Source organism: Melozone crissalis, unplaced genomic scaffold (assembly GCF_028551555.1).
Source record: "Melozone crissalis strain CALT ecotype California unplaced genomic scaffold, PUWL_Pcris_2 ptg000045l_1, whole genome shotgun sequence".
Classification (NCBI taxonomy): Eukaryota; Metazoa; Chordata; class Aves; order Passeriformes; family Passerellidae; genus Melozone; species Melozone crissalis.
This window is the reverse complement of record NW_026535823.1, coordinates 27,911,749-27,931,231: the sequence shown is the minus strand read 5'-3', so window position 1 is coordinate 27,931,231 and position 19,483 is coordinate 27,911,749. Positions and strand designations below refer to the sequence as shown.

The 19,483-nt window shown below is 44.6% G+C and overlaps 1 protein-coding gene across 2 annotated transcripts in view; it reads left to right on the top strand.

Moving 5' to 3' along the window:
• Positions 1-3,379: 3,379 nt before the first annotated feature.
• Positions 3,380-19,483, top strand: part of LRP8 (LDL receptor related protein 8) — a 169,880-nt gene continuing 153,776 nt past the window's right edge. For both annotated transcript variants that reach the window (XM_054285635.1, XM_054285634.1), the window contains exons 1-2: positions 3,380-3,517; positions 4,429-4,548. In XM_054285635.1, coding sequence (XP_054141610.1) covers positions 3,448-3,517; positions 4,429-4,548 — 190 coding nt within the window. In that variant the 5' untranslated portion in view covers positions 3,380-3,447. The remainder of the gene's footprint in view (positions 3,518-4,428; positions 4,549-19,483) is intronic.

Sequence of the window (19,483 nt, the reverse complement as noted above, 5' to 3'; positions counted from 1 at the left end):
TGTGAATCCCAAAAGTAGAAAGGCAGGTTGTGAAAACTGTTGGTTACTTTGAACACAGCAGGTAAAAAACAGGAGCTGTGTAAGAATCTGAAGGACAAGTCTTGAATCAGAAATGAACCTGTATTTGTGCTCTGCTGGGCTTGTGGTTTGTTTTGTGCCTCAGTAGAAACAGCAGAAAATAAATTTTAGTTTAAATGTAATATTCAACGACGTATAGCTGAAAAGTCACAGTAGTTTTGGCAAGAAAAATTTACTTTAAAATGTAAATAGTATTGTGGGCACTAACACACCAGTTGACAGTTTAAGGGATGTGGTCATTGGTGCATTGGTTCAGCTAACTTGACTTAAAAGGTTTAATTTCAACATCTTTTTGCAAAACATATTACATTAGCATATCTAAAAGCCGTGACGGGATTGAAGGATTGTCTAGTTGAAAGACAAGACTGAAAAAGTCAGCCAATGGACAGGGCATATTTTCAAAGGTTATTATACAAATAGAGGAGAACAGGTTTTAAAATATCCATTTGAAAGAAGAAAGAAATATATTGTAGAAAGTCATTGAATTGTTTTGAGGAAAATGGCGATGAGGGGGCAGTAGCACAAATATCTCAGCAACTTGGTCTCTATGGCTTGAAGGCTTTCCCAGTTTTCCTGTTGTTTCTCTTCCCTCACAGCCTGTCATTCTACTTTTTTTTTTTTTTTTAATTTAGCAAAGATTTTATTGCTAAAATAATGAAGCACCCATCATTGTTCCATTCCTGAGAGCTCTCCTCCCTGGGGGCTGCTCTCCAGTGGTGGTCACAGGGCAGGGGAGGCGCTCAGCTTCTTGACATTCCTGACTGTGAGCGTGAGTAAAAAAGCAGGGACTGTGCTCTGACTTGGCACCATCACACCCAGGCTCCCAGAGTTAAATCAGGTGAAATCTGGTGCCTTTCTCTGAGTCAGGGTGGATGGCTTTGGGTCACCTCATCTTGCACAGCAACTCTGTGGCCTCTTGGCTGCCCTGTGGACACTGAAAAGTTCCTGGGCATTGCACACACACTGCACACCAGTGGGAATGGCTGGAGCACATTGCTCAGGATGGACTCCTGCTCTGAACCTGTGCAGTGGTGATCTAAAAAACAAGGAAAAATGTACATACAGTGGGCAAAAGCTGGGAACACCAGGGGAACTTCCACCAAAATAAGCTTGGTGCATCACTTTTCACATGCTTCTGAATGATTCACTTCCCACTCTGTGATTGGGAGGGTGCAATGCTGCACACCTGGGGGAGTGAAGAAATTGGTGTATGAATACAGCCTGCAGAAAATCCAGGGTGCAGGGGTCAGTTATTCATCCTGACACTGAAGAGACTTCTTTGATATATAAGCTGCAGTTAGCATGAGAAATATATGGATCCAAGGGACCAATCATTGAAACATTTAAATATGGAAACAAAGTGTGGGTTCTGCGTTAAGAAAAAAAAAGAGCTATAATTTGTAAAATAGATGAAAGGAATGGTATGGATGACAAACAACAGACAGCTGGCTGATGGAGCTCTTTAGAAAGGACATTTCACTGTTTTGATGTACCCCCTTGCTGTGTTAGTGGGTGTCTGATCTGTGATTTGTTGTTTAATGTGCAGTGGTGTGTGACCAACTAGAAGCAATAAACCACAAAGGTAAATTAAAAGGTAAATTAACAGTCTTAACTACTGGAACATGATGGATGAAATTATATTTCATTTCTCTTTCATACCAAATGGCTTCCTTTGCCCAATCTACTTCTCCCATAGCACCTCCAGTTTCCTTCTTGCCTCTGCAATTCCTCAGAGACACATATGTCCACAAGATGGTACTAGGCTACCAGTAGCCCCTACGATGGCTGGTCAGTGAAGGCTCTTGAAATTGCTGCTGCTCAGGTGTCACCAGAGAAGTTCACTCAAAAAAATCTCATTAGTGTTGTTTCCTATGAGAGGCATTAAGGCCAAAACACCTGTTTGGTTGTTTTTTAAAATGAAACAAAATTCCATCAGGAATCAGAGCAGATCATTGCTGTGACTGATGCTCTGCACATTCACACCTGTTTTGTACCAGATAGCTTCATTATTGCCTTTGGATCCACTTCCAATGTCAACTAATAAACTAACTTACAAAAGAGAAGAATGAGGCCATGAATTACAGTAGCTTTATAAATCTGTGTTTTGACATATTTAAAAAAGAGAAATTTGACCTAATGTATTATAAATACCTCATTTGCTTTAAGCAATTATTGTAATCTATCACATTGATGCAGCCAACACAAATATGTGCTACATTTCTCATGCTAAAAATTGTTCAAACAGGCTTGAATAAATTGTTAATACTCTATAAGCTGCTAGTGGAATAGCTCAATGATTAGCTCTTCTCTTCACATGATTCAAAGGCATTAGTGACACTGCTGACTAATGACTTGCAAAATTTTTGTTAAAGACACAGGTACATTTTTAAATGGCAGCCCAGTTCTTAAATCAATGGCATTTCAGGCTTTGAAACTGCAAAGCTTTGTTACATTGGTTTATGTAAAATTAGCGTTTGATTAATTTTTTTTTAAATGACACCACATATAATCATGTTAATTCTGTTGTGATGATAGATTCAAGTTACTCTTGAAAAGTATCTTCTCATAATACGATTACTGGAATACTGTTAATCCTGACTGTATGAAGGAAGCTGTGATGTTAATTACAGACGGTGAACTGCTTTCTCATCAGCACCGTACAAATGGAGTGATAAATAAGGCCCCTGATAGCTTGGAAACCATTTGTTATTACTGATCAGACCGCATGTGCTTAGGCAGTAGAAAGGGTAAGCAGCCCCTACGAGGAGAGGTGCCCACCTTTAGTATACTTGGTACTTGTTTCACTAATTTTAATACAATTAAGTGGAGATGACCACATCAGTATGGTCATAATGAAAGCCCTCAGTGGGAGATCTGAAGTAATGAGGAGAGCACATAATTTGTGACTCGAGGCCCTTTAAAGGAGCCCGCGTGTTTAATTGGCTTAATAAAATTAAGATCATGAATGAGGCTGTCATTGTACCAGGGCCACCGAGGGAGGCTCAGGACCTGAAGGCCTGACCCAGTCAGACCCAGCAGGGCCCAGGCCCGCCTATCCCAGCGAGAGCTCCAGGGTGACCGGCCCGGCCTGGGAGCGCACGGCCGTGCCATCTGCGGGGCTTCCTTTCTGTGGCGGCGGGATCGTCCCGCAGGTGTCCCTCCGGGCTGCTCCGGGAGGCGGGCTGCCGGCCGCGCTCTCCGGGGCCGAGCCGAGCGGGGCCCGCCCAGCGGGGCGCGTCACGGCGGCGGCGCGGCGGGGCGGGGGCGGCGCCGGCCGCAGTCGGCACGGGGCGGGCAGCGAGCGGCGCGCCGGCTGCGCGCACCCCGCACACGGCGCGCTGCCACCGAGGGAGGGAGGGAGCGAGCACCATGTGCCGGCCAGCGCTCGCCCGGCTGCTGCTCCTCCAGCTGCTGCTGCTCAAGCTGCACCTCGGCAAAGGTGGGTCCGGCGCGGTGCGGCCGCTCTCCCTCCGCGCCGGGGTCCCCCGGCCTCAGCGCTGCCGGGGAGGAGGCGAGCGTCCTGCCGGCACGGGCACCCCGGGATGTGCGGCCGCGGATGCCCGCTCGCCCCGGTGCCCTGCGCGGGGTTTGGGACGCGGAGGGCCGGGCACGCTCGGGGTTGCGACCTGCGGGGGCCGGGCAAGCTCTTCAGGCGGGCGAATGGAGCCCGAGAGCTGGTGACAGGAGTTGCCACCTTTAATCCCTTTCAGAGGGGATTTGTGCCTCATCAGAGCAGCGCGGCACCGAGTCTGTAAAGCAGATTTGCTCCGTTCTCCCCCCGCCCTCAACTTTAGTTGGGTCGGGTCCTTTTCCCGGGACGGCGCCGGTGCCTTTTCCGCCCCGCGTCCCCAGGTGTCGGTGCGTTTTGCCCCGGCAACGGATGCGCAGGAGGTCCCAGCATCACTGCGCTTTATAATTTTTCTTTGTCTGTTGTGTTTCGGGTTTAACCATATTCTATTCCCAGGCTCCTTTTCCCTCCGCCTTTAAAACAATGCGGGGAAGCACGGGAATGTCCTCTTTTATCCCTGCACAAAGCAGCTTCGGGATCGCCGCCGTGCTCCCGCGGAGGCGCGTCTCCCCCAGCCCCGCACCGAGCCGCTGTGCCCCGGCGAGCCCGGCCCCAGCCTCGCACCGAGCCGCTGTGCCCCGGCGAGCCCGGCCCCAGCCCCGCACCGAGCCGCTGTGCCCCGGCGAGCCCAGCCGTAGCCCCCACTCGGCCGGCGGCGACTCCCGGCGTCCTGCCCGGGCTGTCCGCGGCCGGGGCGGGCGGCGAGGCGGCCCCGGGATACCCCCACTGCCCGGCCGTGGGAGCGCGCCCCGCTGACCCAGGCGCGGCCCCGTGTCTCGCAGGCGCCGTCAAGGAGTGCGAGGAGAACCAGTTCCAGTGTCGGAACGAGCGGTGCATCCCCGCCATCTGGAAATGCGACGAGGACGACGACTGCTCGGATAACAGTGACGAGGCGGATTGCCGTGAGTATCCGTGCCCCGCACGGGGCGGGGGTGCCGGGCAGGGCGCGCTTCCCAGCTGCGCCTCTTTTTTATGAATGAATGAATGAAGTCGCGCCGTCCCCGGCCGCGGCGCCGATTGGCTGCGGGCAGCAGCAGATCCGTGACGCGGCGCCGCGGGGCAGCGGCTCCTCGCTGCCGGCTCGCCCGGCCCGGCCCGGCCGGGATGCCCGGAGCGGTGTTCGGTAGCGCGGGTCTGGCAGCAGCCGTCGCCGGGCAGCTCCCTGCCCTCCCTCTGCCCGGACCCCCGCCTTCAGCAGCGCCTCTGCTCAGAGCGCCTCAAGGAACACACAGTTTGTGTCCTCGGGGCAGTTGGGAGAGATGTCAAACCCCGGAAGAGCCCGTGCTTAGGGCGAGTGACAGGTGCTCATGTGAAATGTTGCTTACTCATTATCATCCTACAAGATGTGCGGTGGGTGTGGATCTTGTATTTAAATATGTTTGCAGTCAGGGTGACAAGGCAGATGAACAAGTAGCACTTCTTGGTTTGGCAGTGTCAGCCATGCAACACTAATTCCTTCATAGTGTAAGGGAAAAGAGAGCAAGATCTATACTTCCAATCCTGAAAAATTCCTTCATAGTGTAAGGGAAAAGAGAGCAAGATCTATACTTCCAATCCTGAAAAAATGGCGCTCGTTCCTTCTCCTGTGGTGTGGCCCTGGTGTGTATCAGTGGAAACCCATAAACTCTGGGTACTTTGTAGGGTTGTGCTGTTATAACTTGGCTGTTATTTTGGTTACAGCTTCTGAAATCCTCGGAGAACTTGTCTCAGCCATGGAGTGTAAGAAGCATCTGTAAAAGAAATTACAGAGCCTAAATCTTGAAGAGAAGTGTCTTTAATTTGGGGTTTAAAATTGCAAATATTGTAGCAAGTACCACATCTCTTGAATTATCTCTGTAGAATAATAGGCACTGAATGTGCATTCAGTGAGTGAACTCTTCAAAGCTCATAGACCCAGTGAATGCATCACAAAAAGAAAGGTCACTGATTATGTGTTTTTCCATATGTGATTTTCCTGCTAACATCTTCTCATGTAAGTCTGTCAGGTGATATTTGGAGTGAAGTCTGAGTAGATCAGTTTAAGGAGAGCAGGGATTCCCAAACTCTTAAATTATCACAAGATGTTCCCTGTGATTACCCCATAACATTTCTTTCTGGTTGCTGTCTTTATTCAGAGGACTTGATTGACTTTATATATGATATTTTTTATGATCTGGGGAGTAGGCAGCATTAATTGAGACATAGAAATGGTTCTTACAGGAATTATAATGGCACTATTTTGAGGCAACTTAGATGTGGAATGTTTCAAATTGGCAAAAGAGTCGGGGAAGCTGGGGGTGACTGAGAACTACTGTGGACTCTTGTGCAGTCATAACTGGGAAAGTTTTCTCAGAAGTGTCTGTGTTTCCCAAGAGAGACAGTAATCTGTGGAAGCACTGAGAATCTCTGAGCAGGTGTATAATGGTGTTCTTGAAGCCTTCAATTTCAAACCTCTGTGCACTGTGGTGCAAAGGCTTGCTGAGCTTGGGTGACCTGTGGGCAGTGCTTTTGGAGCTGCTTTTCGAGGCTGGGATTGTGGCTGGAGGAGCATCTTGAATGGATTCTGGACCCTGCACTCAACACAGAAGAGTAGGTTTGTGTCCTGAGCTCTTGCCCTGAATGAGTGAGGGGCTCAGTATCTGGGCAGCTTTTTTATTTTCTCCTTATAAGCAACCTTCTGAGCATTGTGTCAAAAGAGAGAGTGTAGAACAACCTGCTGCTGAACATCAGCTCAGTGTGGTCTGAGCTATGTTATAATGCTTATTGCATCTGATTTAGGTTTATTTCACAGGGGTTTTATAGTTGTTGGGTTTGGGGGTGGTAAAAACATGTCCTTCACTTTAATCTGAATTTGGCATTTATTACTGATTGGGAATTGGACTACAGAAATTGTTCACGGACTGTTTATTTAGTTCATAAATAGAGAGATTTTGCAGTTGCTTCTTCAAGCAGGCTGAAAGACAAAAATTACAATTGTCATGCACATTTTTCTCACTTAGATTTTTCTGAACACTGCTTTGTTTTGAAAGTGCATACTGTTTTTCAGCATATGGAATGTTTGGAGTTCTACTCACTGGGTGAAAAAATACATTCCATGTTTTCACTTCTAGATACTGCCTCTGTTATCACTGCTGTAATAAACAGAAATTTATTTTAAAACTATTTTATGAACATATGCAATAGAAGAAACTGTTTTGGAAAACTCAGCATGCCAGAGTGGTGATGGAGAGGGAAATGAATATGCAGGTAGCCTGCTGGCAGTGAGTACTGATAAGGACCCTGATAACCTCTGTAATTACTTGATGATTCCTTCTCCCAGAGCTAATAATGTATTTGTAATAGCTCATTGCTGCTTGTGTATATTCTCCCCTTTTAAAGAGACAGGATGGTCGTTATGGTGTGCAGAATTGGTTTGTGAAACCAATTCCTTGTGGCAGACAGTGTGATACACTGGAAAATTTTGTAACCAAGAATATCTTAAATAGTTGGAAAGAGTTGATTTTTTTTTGGCAGGACTCTGTGGGCTTCCTATGAGAAATCATCTTTGAACAAGACTGAATTTTAATTTGTTTGTTGTTATCTGTGTCCCCTTTGTGTTGTGTCCTGCATCTGTCCCTGTTTCCCCAACCTCCGAGCCCCCATGATTTGCTGGCATCATGTTTTGGATTCTAAGGAGAATGTTTCAGTAATCAAAGTGAATTGCATCCTTGGCATTTGATTTCAACTGAGTAATCCTTTTCTGTCGTGGCTGGGAGTTCAACTTATGTACCCTAGGACTGATGTGTGAGTTAATACAGCAGACATGGACCTGAAGGCAGCATTGGTTTTTTGGTGTATTAAGTTTATCCAGGACAGGGTTTCTGGGTTAGCAAAAGAACAGTAGCCAAGGAGGCTGCCAGGAGGGGAGGAGATGGTGCTCGTTGTGTGTAGGCACATGACTTGTGAAGTGTTAACAAGAGAAAAGGAGGAGACACTAATTTGTGTGCATTGTAGAAATATATAAAAATAAAGCAGTAAACAGATTGCCTAAATATGAAGCTGCTGTTTTGCTGTCATGTTTTCAGCAATTTATACCATTTTGAGAAAAGGAAGATAAAAAGGGAGTAGATATGTTCCTTAAAATGTATCTTTGGAAAGGAAGCTAAACTACAGAGAGATAACCAGTGGAAGTTACATTGTTTGGATTGCTGGGGAAATAATGTTTTAAACTTTGGAATTAGAAATCTTGGGTACCTACTGCAGAGTTTAAACCTGTCCTAAAACTATTTGTTCTGCTCTATGCAAAAAGATTTGCTTGGGCTCAGCCCAGTCTGTGTAGGCCTGGAAAAACAAAATCCTGGTCACAACTTACAGCTTTCAATGCCACAATCTGCACTAAACGTGGTCCATACAATGAGGACAGGGCCCCAGCGCAATTCTGAACATGATTTCTGTAGATGCATTTTCGTCCTTCCCTGTGATACATTTTCCTCTTTGGAAATACTGCAAAGACACTTACAAGCTTTTTCAGACAATGCTTGCAGATGACAGTCATTGAGACATTTTCTGTAATGGTACAGCAGCAACTTTATAAAACATCAAAGCTACTTTTATAGTGGGAAAAATGTCCATGTTCTGAGGCACAGTGTTTTAGCAAAAGCATTCTTTGCTGAGATACTCAAAAAGTGGGATACTGACTTTTTTCTGTGTCTCCCTCAGGAAGGGTGGAGGCTGCAAAGCCAGGTCAGACTAGGGATGTGTGTGCTGTGTGTCCAGGGTGCTGTGATAATCACCCAGAGGGGAAAATCCTAGAGCTCTGTTCTGAAGGGGGAGTGGCTCTTGGAGGCTTTTCCCCAGCTTTACAAGTTTATTCCTGCTTGCCATTGTAGCCAGCAGAAAATGAGGAAGACCTTGCAAACAGCTGCCAGACGCAATATATTTGACGCAAAGAAGGAGCTCTTACTTTGATAGCTGTTTGATTTTATTTTTATGACGTAAGTATGATTTATTTTAACCCAGACCTGAGTGTGGGTGAAAGAGACTGGAGGATCTCTGCTCAAATGTTTCACTCTTGAATAAACACTAAATGTGGCAAAGAGTATAGTTGCAGAAAGCAATGAGTAGCTTAACCAGTTTCCTAAAATGAATCACAAGCTGCAGGATCATTTCAGCTTTGTAATACCTGCCTGCAGGGGGACACAGCCAAATGCAGAATTACTATTTCTTGTTTAAAGCTCCATTTTCCACCTTTGCACTGGTATCCTTTCTGTGATGTTGCTTGCTGGTGAGGACTGCTCATGGGGATATTTTATGGACAGGGTTGAGGCTGCCTCAGGTGTGCGATGCAGTCTGAAGGGAGTTACTGTTTCAAAAGCTGTTCCCGTGTGTACAGAATGGAAGGTAAACATGTGGCCTCAGCAAACCTCCCCTACCTCAGCCCTTGCCTGCCTTGTGGCTACAGGAGGTGGCTGTGTAGCTGAGACACATTTCCTTTGCAGCTGGGAGGAAGGAGGAGTCCTGTGCTCCCACTGGCTTTGTACAGAGAATTTGACTCCTGCTGCCTGTGTGGAAGCCCAGGAGGCAGCCTCATGGTCTCTGTGCTTGTCAGTTTAGGTTTCACTACAGCTGGAATTTGGGAGTAAAAACATATCAAAAAACCCATTTGAAAACTAAATTCTGGATCCTGTGCAGAGTTAAGTGTGGTCTGGGTGGCTTTGAAGTGCAGGAGTGTAATGGTGTGCCAGGCTTGCAGCTTTTGGGGCATGACCAAGTGGCACAGTAGGCACTCACAATGCCACATGTATTCTATAACTTTTTTTCCTCTGTTATGCATTGCTGCAATTTCTCTTTCTGTTTCATATTGAGCCAGTGTCCTGTATGTTGAGTGATTGCTGCCCTGGAGATCCTGTGCATGTCATCATGTGGAGTTTTAGGGTTCCCTGGCTTATGCATGGTCATATGCTCTTGATTGTGTCAGTGAGATTTTAACTGTGTTGTGTGGCCAGCTTGCATGCTTATCCCAAAACTGGAAGCACTGGGAAGACTGTGGTAGGACTTGTTTGCTTTTCTGTGTGGCTGCTGCCTGCTTGTCCTGGTCTGTACTGGATTCATGTCCAGCTTAGGCTCAAAAGCAGTTTACTGACTTCTTGTGCTCCACAGTGAATGTCTTTATTCATTTATCTTCATTTTTCATTATATTCTTGTTATCTGCTCTGAAAAAACTAACTTGCATGTTTTTGGTGTCTGGATTATCTTCCCTGTTAATGCAACCTGCTGCAACATTTATGTCGAAAATGAAGTTTTAAGCACATGCCATTCTCCTTTTCCCTATTTCCTGGGACATTTTCTTGAGCAATTTATTTATGCAGTTTTCTTTATTAAGCAGTCTAAATGCAGACTGCTTTCCAGAAGGTGGTGATTTTCTATCACTCCTGCTCATGGTCTGGAAAAGAAGGAGAGAACTGAGATGGGACCACTGAAAAGGCAGAAGAGAGAGCTGGGAGAGCCACTGGGGACATGATGGTTACTGAGGGAAGTGAACTTGGTTTTATGCAGTGCTGCTGTTTTATGCAGTGTATCTAGTTGCTCTAGATACAGTTACAGGAATGAGCTGTGAGCTGAAAAGCTTTCCTGAGGTCAAGGAGAATGGGAAGAGTGAATGTAATGATTAAGTTCAAGAAGGAAATTATGAAAGTGCCGTTGAAACCAACATGACTTGGTTTGTTTATCCGAGAGCTCAGAGCTGGCATTTCAGAGGATAGAAGCATATTCTACATTTTGAGCCAAGGTAGGTAAATTTCATCCAAAGCATTTTAATGTATAAAGAAGCTGTGGCTGCCCTATCCCTGGCAGTGTTCAAGGCCAGGCTGGCTGGGGCTCTGAGCAACCTGGTCTAATGAAAGGTGTCCCTGCCATGGCAGGAGGTTTGGAACTTGGTCTTTAGAGTCCCTTCCAACCCAAACCATCCTGTGATTCTATGAAAAGTCAATGCAGACCAGTTCTCTTATGTCTGCAGTGTTCTAGACCCAGCCTTAGCACAGGTTAGAGATGATTTCTGACTGATTGATGTGGAAGATATTTAGGATAATTTAATATTAATCAGAAAAATGTTCCAAAGTTTATTCAAACTGCAATTATGAGACCAGAGAAACCAAGTGTAATGTGTTGGTGAACACATTTATTTGATACACCTACACTAAGAGATTGCCAGTGCTAGAAATAATAAGTTTTTGTGACTCCATTGTCCACCTAAAGGGCCATTAAACACTCTGTTACACCTGAAAATGTCTAACCATTATTGATTCCCTCAGCAGACTCCCAGCTTTTGTTTCTGCTGGCCTTTTCAATACCATCAGCTTTTTGAATTCACTGACAAATCTGCCATGTCTTTGGTGTGCCTCAGAGACTGATGTTGTGTTAGGGATGCATTTGTGATAGGATTGATTTGGTGTGAAGTTCTCCTGATCCTTTTACTGGTGTCCTTTTCTTTTCCACAGCTTTTCCATTTTCCTGCAGCTTTTCCCTGGTAATTTCAGAGATGTTCCCAAAGCATGCTGTTGCTCAGTTCTGCTTTTCTGTGTTGCTACACTTTTCTGTATCTGCCATATAAAATGCTGTAAGATGTCACTTGTTCTTTCATTTTTTCCTTTGCCCAGGAAAAGAAATCAGTAAGTTGAGTTTGGTGATGGAGATGAAGATGTGGGTTGCTGTTTGTTGTCTTGTGCAGTAGCTGGTCCTTGGCAGAAAAGGAGCCTGCCTGCTCTGGTGTGCTCTGCTCCCAGGCTGACAGCTGCTTCCAGCCCAAGGGAAATCCTCACTATTTCATGGTGCATGTGAGGGAAGTGTTGGAAAGCTGAGTGTAGTTTTTCTAACTCTCTATTTTCCATAAAAATTATCAATATGTAGATACTCAGGGAGGGGAGGGTAAAAGGTCCTGTGATAAAATTAATGCAGATTTTCTACTCTGTGAGAAATTCTGTCTGAAATGCAAGTGATAAAAACCTGATTAGACTTTAGAAATTACAATAATACTATAATCTAGTTGAAAAATAAAACTAAACCCTTGCATGCTGAAATATTTTCAAAAGCCAGATTTTCATGTGCAAGAAGCCAAAAGATTTTTAAAGGAGAGTTGTGAGCTCTGTCTCTGATGGTCCCTCAGGGTGAGACATCCTGTTTCTTGCCATAGTAATGATGCCCTGGTAGACTGTGCTTCTGTTCCTGGCAAGGCCCATGACTTTCCTTCCCAGAGCTGTGGCAGATCTGGCAGCCCTGTGCCTTTCTCCTCATGAAGAGGTGAATAAATGGTGATAGAGCTCCTCTGCTCCAGAGTGACTCTGCTGTACAAGAGTCAGCAGCCGAGCCAAGAACAGAAATGAGGCCTCCTGCCTGCCAGTCCGGTGCTCAACACACACAGCTGCTCCTTGCAGGGGTACCTGTTGGACAAGTGGAAGGGTTTCAGTTTTTCCTCCAGGTTTCCTGGTTTTATTCAGCCTAAGCTAAGGCCTGGCAGTCACTCACTCACACTTAATGCCAAGAGCAAGTGTTAGGAACTAGGAGAGAACAGGATTTATAGCTGGCTTGGAGCAAGGCTTACAAGCCTTTGGGCTGCAGCCATGCAAAGTGAGTTTTATTGCCAATTTTTTTTCTTAGATGTTCTGTTTCTGATACTTCGATATTATTTAATGCATTATTAATATTTATTAAATGCTTGAGAGCACGTGTGGCACTGTACCAGGACCAGAGCAGTGAGGGACTCAGTTTCCATGGCAGCAGGAGCACAGTCCTGTACTTGCAGAACCAGAAGGGCTCTTTTTGGCAACTGCTCTGTGCTGTTGTGATTACTTTTTAAAGATAGATATATAATTTAACATTGAATTCGTTAATGCTGCAGAATCTTGTCGATCCTGAGTGAGAATTTTGCCTGCTGTAAGTTTCTTTATCTTTTTCTTGAGTTCTAGCTTTGTTTCTGTATCTTCTGTGGGTGTCATTTCTTTTACTTGCAAAATAGTGAAAGGAGTGAAAGTGCATTGAAAATTCTTAGTAATAGGTGGAAGTTTTATCTTGATTTTGGTTAAATTTGAAATGTTACATTGTTGAAGACTTCTTTTCCTTTACATGTTAGCATATAGCATAGATTTATCAATTAAAATAATTGCTGAAGAAACTGGTGTGTACAACTGACAGTAAACTCTTTACTATGTCCCTCATTTAGATAACTGCTCCAGTTCCAGGTTTTGACTTTGTATTTAATTTAACTGGCCTTTTTTTATACCTTTTTTCATGCTGCCTTCCTTGATATGTGATGTGTAGTGTGATGTACACTGAGGTGATACTTTGCTTCATTTCAAGGGGTGAATTAAACTTTTTGTTTGATCCCAAGTCTTTGTCCTGCTATGCATTACCCAGTTGAGATTTTCTGTCTTTCTTTCCATGTATGAAGTTAATGGGATTAATTCCTTTGATGACTTTTTTTCTGTTTTTGTTGATCTAGGTGAGTAAGGTTGTAGGCATCCTTCCAAATGTGTTGCATGAGTTTCCTACGATAGATACCAGCTGCTTGGCTTGCTGGTTGAGCAGTGATTGTATATCAGTAAACACTGCTGGATTTACTGGATGTGTTCCATCCAGATATGATGCACTCTGTGAGATCCAGGAAGTAAAAATCAGCTGCAGCAGGAGTAGTGAATATACTTGCACTGAGAATAAGAATTTTGGATGTAAACTTACAACTGTTCCTGTAGACTTTTCATCCTGAATCACAGTTGATCTATAGAGCTACTTATAAACAGAGATGGCCCAGTTTCTTTGATAGCAAATGTCAGTGCTGACTGATATAGGCCAAGAAATACACCTCCTGCCTCTGTAACTCAGAGCTTCTATTCCTGTTTGTGTGCTTGTGTTACGCTCATTACACATTTGTCATCCCGTGGCACCTTAGCAGTTCAGCTTTCTATGAATCTTCCCATAAAAGTGGGCTAAGTATTATCTCAGGGACATGAAAATTGATGCTTGGGAAAGTCACCCTCTGCCCAAGGCTGTAGAGTGATTCAGCAACTCACTGTGGACATGAGTGACTCATGAAGAAAGTCCCCAGTTTCTTTTTTTCAGGTCCATTATCATGTTGTTTTACACAGATAATCGTGTTCCTTGGATTAAATGACTGCTCAAGGATTTAGCCTTTGCTTTTGTCACACACAGTTTGTAAAATATTCGGAAAAACCTCAGTGTTGAGACAACTCACTGTTTGAAAATTTTAGTGTTGGTCAAGTGCAAGAAACGCTTCAAAAGTCTCACTTCTTGTGTTTAGTATTGGACACAGAAAATACAGGTGCTAGAGGAGGAGTATAATATTTTTGTGTTCCAAAATGAACTTTGTTTTTTTTACATTCCAACAGATCCTGAAGCATAGCCTGTGTACAGACAGACATCACTTCTTCAGCTGGCCAAAAGTGCCTGTTGTGAGACTGTACCACAGACCTTTGGTTTGCTAAAGAGGCTCTTTCCATTCTAAATTCCATTCAAGACTCCTTCACCTCCTGCCCACGCCTTGCTGTTGCCTGAGCATGCACTGCTGAACTAATCACCTGTGCACCCGCTCCTCCATAAATTATAAGTAACCTATCATTTTCTGGAAGGAAGAAAGATAACTGAGGAGCTTAATTTTCTATTGTGTATTTTATAGCTCTTTTCCTTCTTCCTTTCTCGTGTAAAACAGCAAAGGTACAGTTTAGATTGCACAACTCTGAAGTTTACACAAGGTGGGCTCTGTAGGTGATTTAGGATGTGTAACCTATATGGGAACTGCTCTTTGGCACCTGGTAAATAAGGAGTTTCAAAAGGAACCTCTGGACCAATCTCTGCCAGGATCACATTGATGTGTTGAAATTGCTTTACTTCAAGCTCTTTGCTGGATAATTTCTGTTCCATCTTTTCACAAGAGCTCTTTTAACACAGAAATCTGTCCTAATTTTTATAAGATAATGTGTTATGTGTATTTGCCCAAGGGGCCAGTGCATGTTGATCCCTGAAGTTAAATTAGGATTAAGGAGCTGCATTGACAGGTGTTGAAAAAAACCATATCTGTCCAGTTCTTGACTTCAGGGTCTCTGATTGTGGCATGGCACTTCAAAGAGAGTGAGTGCAGAGCAGGGGAGAAATCCTGGGGCACCCTTTTCTAGAGGGAAATGATAAATAAGGTACTTCATTTTTCTCCATGGTTGTGGACAAGCCCATGCCTGAGCAATATGGAGCCTTTCCCAGTGTCTTATTGCCTTGCTCTTCTTCCAGTCTTTCCCCATGAGTTTGGCCATTAATTCTCATGGCTGTGTGTCACAGAGTGCCCATCCTCAGCAGCAATGCACAAAGCCTTTGTTAACACCTTCCCTTGCTCAGGCATCACAGGGGACTCTGCAAAGCTTGGCTGAGAGCAGCAGCATTTCTACACATTCGATTATGCATGCAGCCATGTGAATATTGCAAGCCTTTATTTGTGCTAATGTTCATAGAAAGGATTAATAAATAATTCCTGCATAAATGCTGTACTTCAGCTGGCAAGAAGCAGCTGAGTTCACTTTGCCCAGATCTAATTACTTAATTTACAGTATTTTTTATATTTTGAGACTGAAATGCAGGTTGAGGCTGCCAGGGTGACAAGTGTTGGAGATTCCAGAGCTGATGTGGAGCTCCACACCTGCCTCCTGTTGATTCCAGTTCAGGCTGTTGGGCACCAGATTGTTGGGCACTGTGAGGTGCACTGGCAAGCAGCGCCCTGAGGGATGTGTGATCACAGAACAAAAGCCATTGCTGGCACTGAACAGTTTTGATCCTCCAGTTTCAAGGTCAGGACTAAGATATTCAGCACCATGGGAGATGCTGCATTCCTGCAGCAGGAGTCAGGGCTGTGCTGGGGATTGTGGAGCCCTTGGCTTACGGGACTCTTGCCCTGGCAGCTTCATCCCTGCCTGCTCAGTGCACTGGAGGAGTGTTTCAAGAAAACCTGAAACCAAAATATTCTTTTAGAAGATTGCTTTCTTTCCTTTTCCAAGCAGGCTGGATAGCTGTCAGTGAGTTGTCCATAATAATAAGGATTGAGTAGTGATCTTTGTTGCTTACTGGTTCTTTTTCTGAGCCACGTTGTGCAGGCTTCATCATCATATCACAGGGTTAATTTTGGAATGCAAAAAAGATGCTTCTCTGACAGTGAAACCACCGAGGGGGAGGAAGGCAGCCAAGTACAGGACCTAATTTCCCCCCTTCCTACAAAAATGTTTTTTTCTTCCTGTGGGGGAGTGTGAGTTTGAATGTAGCATTAGAAACATATTCAGTGAGGGGTTTAGGGCAGAATCTTGCTGTGTTGTTTTTGAAAAGGGTTCTCTCCTTGCTACTTGTTTCTACTGAAGCCATGTGGGATTAGGTTTCCTGAGAGGAATAACAAACCTGGTGAGATCCAGAACAACAAATTGGAATTCCCTTAATTTAATTTATGGCCGTTTTTTGTGACTGTGGTTCACCTGAGAGCTGTATCACCTTTTCTGGGGATGGCTGGGGATGAATTTTCCTGTGAAGCGTTTTGGTGCATCAGCTTGACCTTTTACATAGAAAAAGGGCATGTGTAAATGTCACTTTTCTACAGTAATCAGTTGGGATTATCTGCCATTGTGTTGGGTTTTTTCCTCTGTTTTTATAATAGCAGAGATTTTTACAGCACTTTGACATGTAAGAATGATGGAGGTTTCACTCTCTTATGCTGGACAAATTCTTGTCAGTAGATGGGAAGGAGATGATTCATACCAATTAGGACTCAGTGTGTGAGAGAGTGATATTTCTTATTGGATAGGAAGTGGAAGATGGAGGATCTCATTTCACTCATACTCTTAGAATCCAAAATGTTAACTGATGAGTCTCTTGGGATTTGGGGAAGATATTTGCTGTGTGTTCTCCTCTAATTAATTGCGATGTTTGTGGGGGTTCCTCATTACTTTAATCTGCGGACAGCGCCGTTCTCTGATGGTGAAAGTTGAAGAGAGAAAACATCTTGTCTGTGTGAGGGCACAGGCTGATCTTGCTGCTGCAGAAGTCTCTGAGGAAATGCTGATTGGTTATTTTAGATTGCTGACAAAGCTTGGTCCTGTAGCTTCACAGCACAGAGCTGACCCTCTCCCTGCTGGTGTAGTTCTGTTGAGCTTGACGTTTCTTAGCTGGAAAAGCTGCTGCTGTGGGCCCAGAAGGGCTGAAAGGAGATGGATCAGGGTGATCCACGAGGTCCTGCCAAGAGAAGAGCCCTGGCTGGCTTTGCTGAGCACAGGGCTCTGCCCACCTAGCTGAGCTGGCCAGGGCTCCTCCACAGGGCCACCCTCCCCAGGCAGGCAGAGCTTCACCTCGGGTACATTTTATCTCCTGAGGTGAGCCTGTGAAATAATGGTGAAGGGAACAGTGTTGGCAGGGGAATATGCTGGATAAAACATGAGTTTTAAGTGATATTTCAAGGGATCTTTGTTCCTTCATAGTTACAAACAGTCACAACTGACCGTAAGAAACCTTTGCAAACACAAAAATCAATGGCTTCAGGCCTGTGGTGTTCACAAAATGTTTTCTGCAGTGGTTTTCACCAGGGTATTACCCTGTCTTTATTTTAGCCTCCAGAAGTGCATAGAGAATCATTGTGGAGCTACAATACAAGTTCTGGCCTTGGACCACTGTTTTGTTCCAAGTGAGGATTAACTGCTCTCTAATTCTGTTTTAGGGGTGAGAGTACAGCTTCATTCCATTCCTGATCTCATGCATCCCCCAGCTACAATGTTGTGTGAGAACTTGCCATTGGCAAGCCATGAAAATAGAAACCATCCATATTTTATTGACCATTCAGTCTGTCTCCATCCAGTCCTTCTTTTGCTTTCCCAGTGCCCTGCTGAAGGAATGATCAGTTGCAGGCATATTTTAGTCTGTGACACCCCTAGTTTTGTAGTGATCTTGCTTTTAATTTGGATGGTGTAAAATTGCTCTCTTAGGCTGCTTAGTCTGCATTTGCATCTCTGCTCTTTGGTGGAAGAGGCCAAGCTTGCTCCAGTGGATGCTGTGTTATTCTATGGCTAAAGCAAGTTCTTTCTGTGCTAAACTTCAGGTGTCTCTTCCTTCTGGAGCAAAAACACCCAGAGCTCTCAGTGTGGTACAGGTGCAGTGTGTGGGCCTGAACTTTCACACAGGAAGTCTAGAAGTGCAGATCACAAGGTTAACATGATATTTAAATTTTATTGAGAATCTGCTTATGGCAGGACAATCCTCACTGTGGCTTTGACTTTGCCAGTGTCTGTGGTGCTCACCTTGCCCTGAACAGCACAGCAACTAAAATTTCTCCAGGCTTGGCTGACAGTTTGCAGTGTTATCTGTCATAGCAGGAATAGACCCAAGGAATATGAGCAATGTTCTCAATCCCACAAAATTGACCTATTGCCTGGGTTGAGTATTCCCAATTAAGCTCCTTGCCCTGCCTGACAATATTGTATCCATGGCTGAATATGGCTTGGAAAGTCTCAATATTATTGTTTTAATCCATTTGCTCATGAAAAAACTTTAAGTTCATGTTCTGGTTTAGCTACTGTGCAGTATATTCAACTGTCAAAAAAAAACAACAAAGCAAGAAAACTCCAACCCTGAGCCATTTGGAGAGGTGGTTTTTCCTGCTAAGCTGCAGGCTATTAGATTGCACAGCAGAACTCTTGGTGAGTTCAAAGTGAGTTTATTGTTGCTGTGTGGGTATTTAGTGAGTCAGTGTAAACCTCTTTAATTCTGTTACGTCACTAATGCACCTTTCATCCTGCTTTTCCACTACCCTTTCTCAGGTAACATTAACAGGATTTGCCTGTAATATATAGGTACTAAAATACTTCCAGGATATTTGTAATATAATAGGTACTTCCTGTAATATATAGATACTAAAACACTTCAAGATTCTTTTTTTTGACTGCAAAAAATGGGCAGGAAGAATTGCCAGATGTGAGTAGGCATTCTCCATCTCTATCACTGCTGTGCCCTTGTTTAGAAGTGAATGAACTTGATGGAGATTTGCTTTGATGAGCTTTTGCCAGGTTGGCCTTTTGTTCCAACAGCATTATGTCTGACTAATTACAGTCAAATAAACTGCCTTGGAGTTTTCCAGCATGCTGCCTCTCCTCTAGATGAAGAGCAGGTAATCATGACTCAGTCCTGCCAGATCTATTCTATTACAAAGAATTTCTAGGCAGGTGCCTGTGGAGTAAATCTGTACTGCTCTTGCAAGGATCTTTGCTCACGAAGGCATTCCAGGGAAAGGTTTCAGGGGGAACAGGCAGGTGGGGCCAGGCCTGCTGGAGGGTCATTTGGGTGCTTTGGACAGTTCTGCCCTCAGGTCTCCACTGGAAAAGTGCCTCCCTGCAGAGAGCTTGCAGTGCCAGCCTGTGTGATTGGGCTCCTCACCTTTGCATTTACTTACTGTTGCCATTTGCCATGGAATTGCTTGCATGCAGGAAACTCCTGCTGTCAATGCAGAGACATGGGAGGCTGCAGCTGCATGTCAGGAAGGTGCTTCTCTGCAGCAATAAGTAGAAATAGGAAAGTAAAAATGCCTCTCTACCTGATTGTTAGTGGGGCAGATCGGCCCCAAAAATAATACTAAGGTATTATATTCTGTAAATGCCCTATTTTTAAAAATGAAAACAAGAAGTCTCATTATAGTCATTGAGGGTATGCATTGAGAGCAGGGTACCTAGCTTATTAAAATGTGCCTGATCAGGCAGGGGCAGGGACTTGGTATAAAATCCCTTTGTAAGCTTTCATTGACAGCCTCCTTCAGCTCTCATTTTCCCAATTTGCCCTCTTGTGAGATGGGGAACTGGTTTGTCT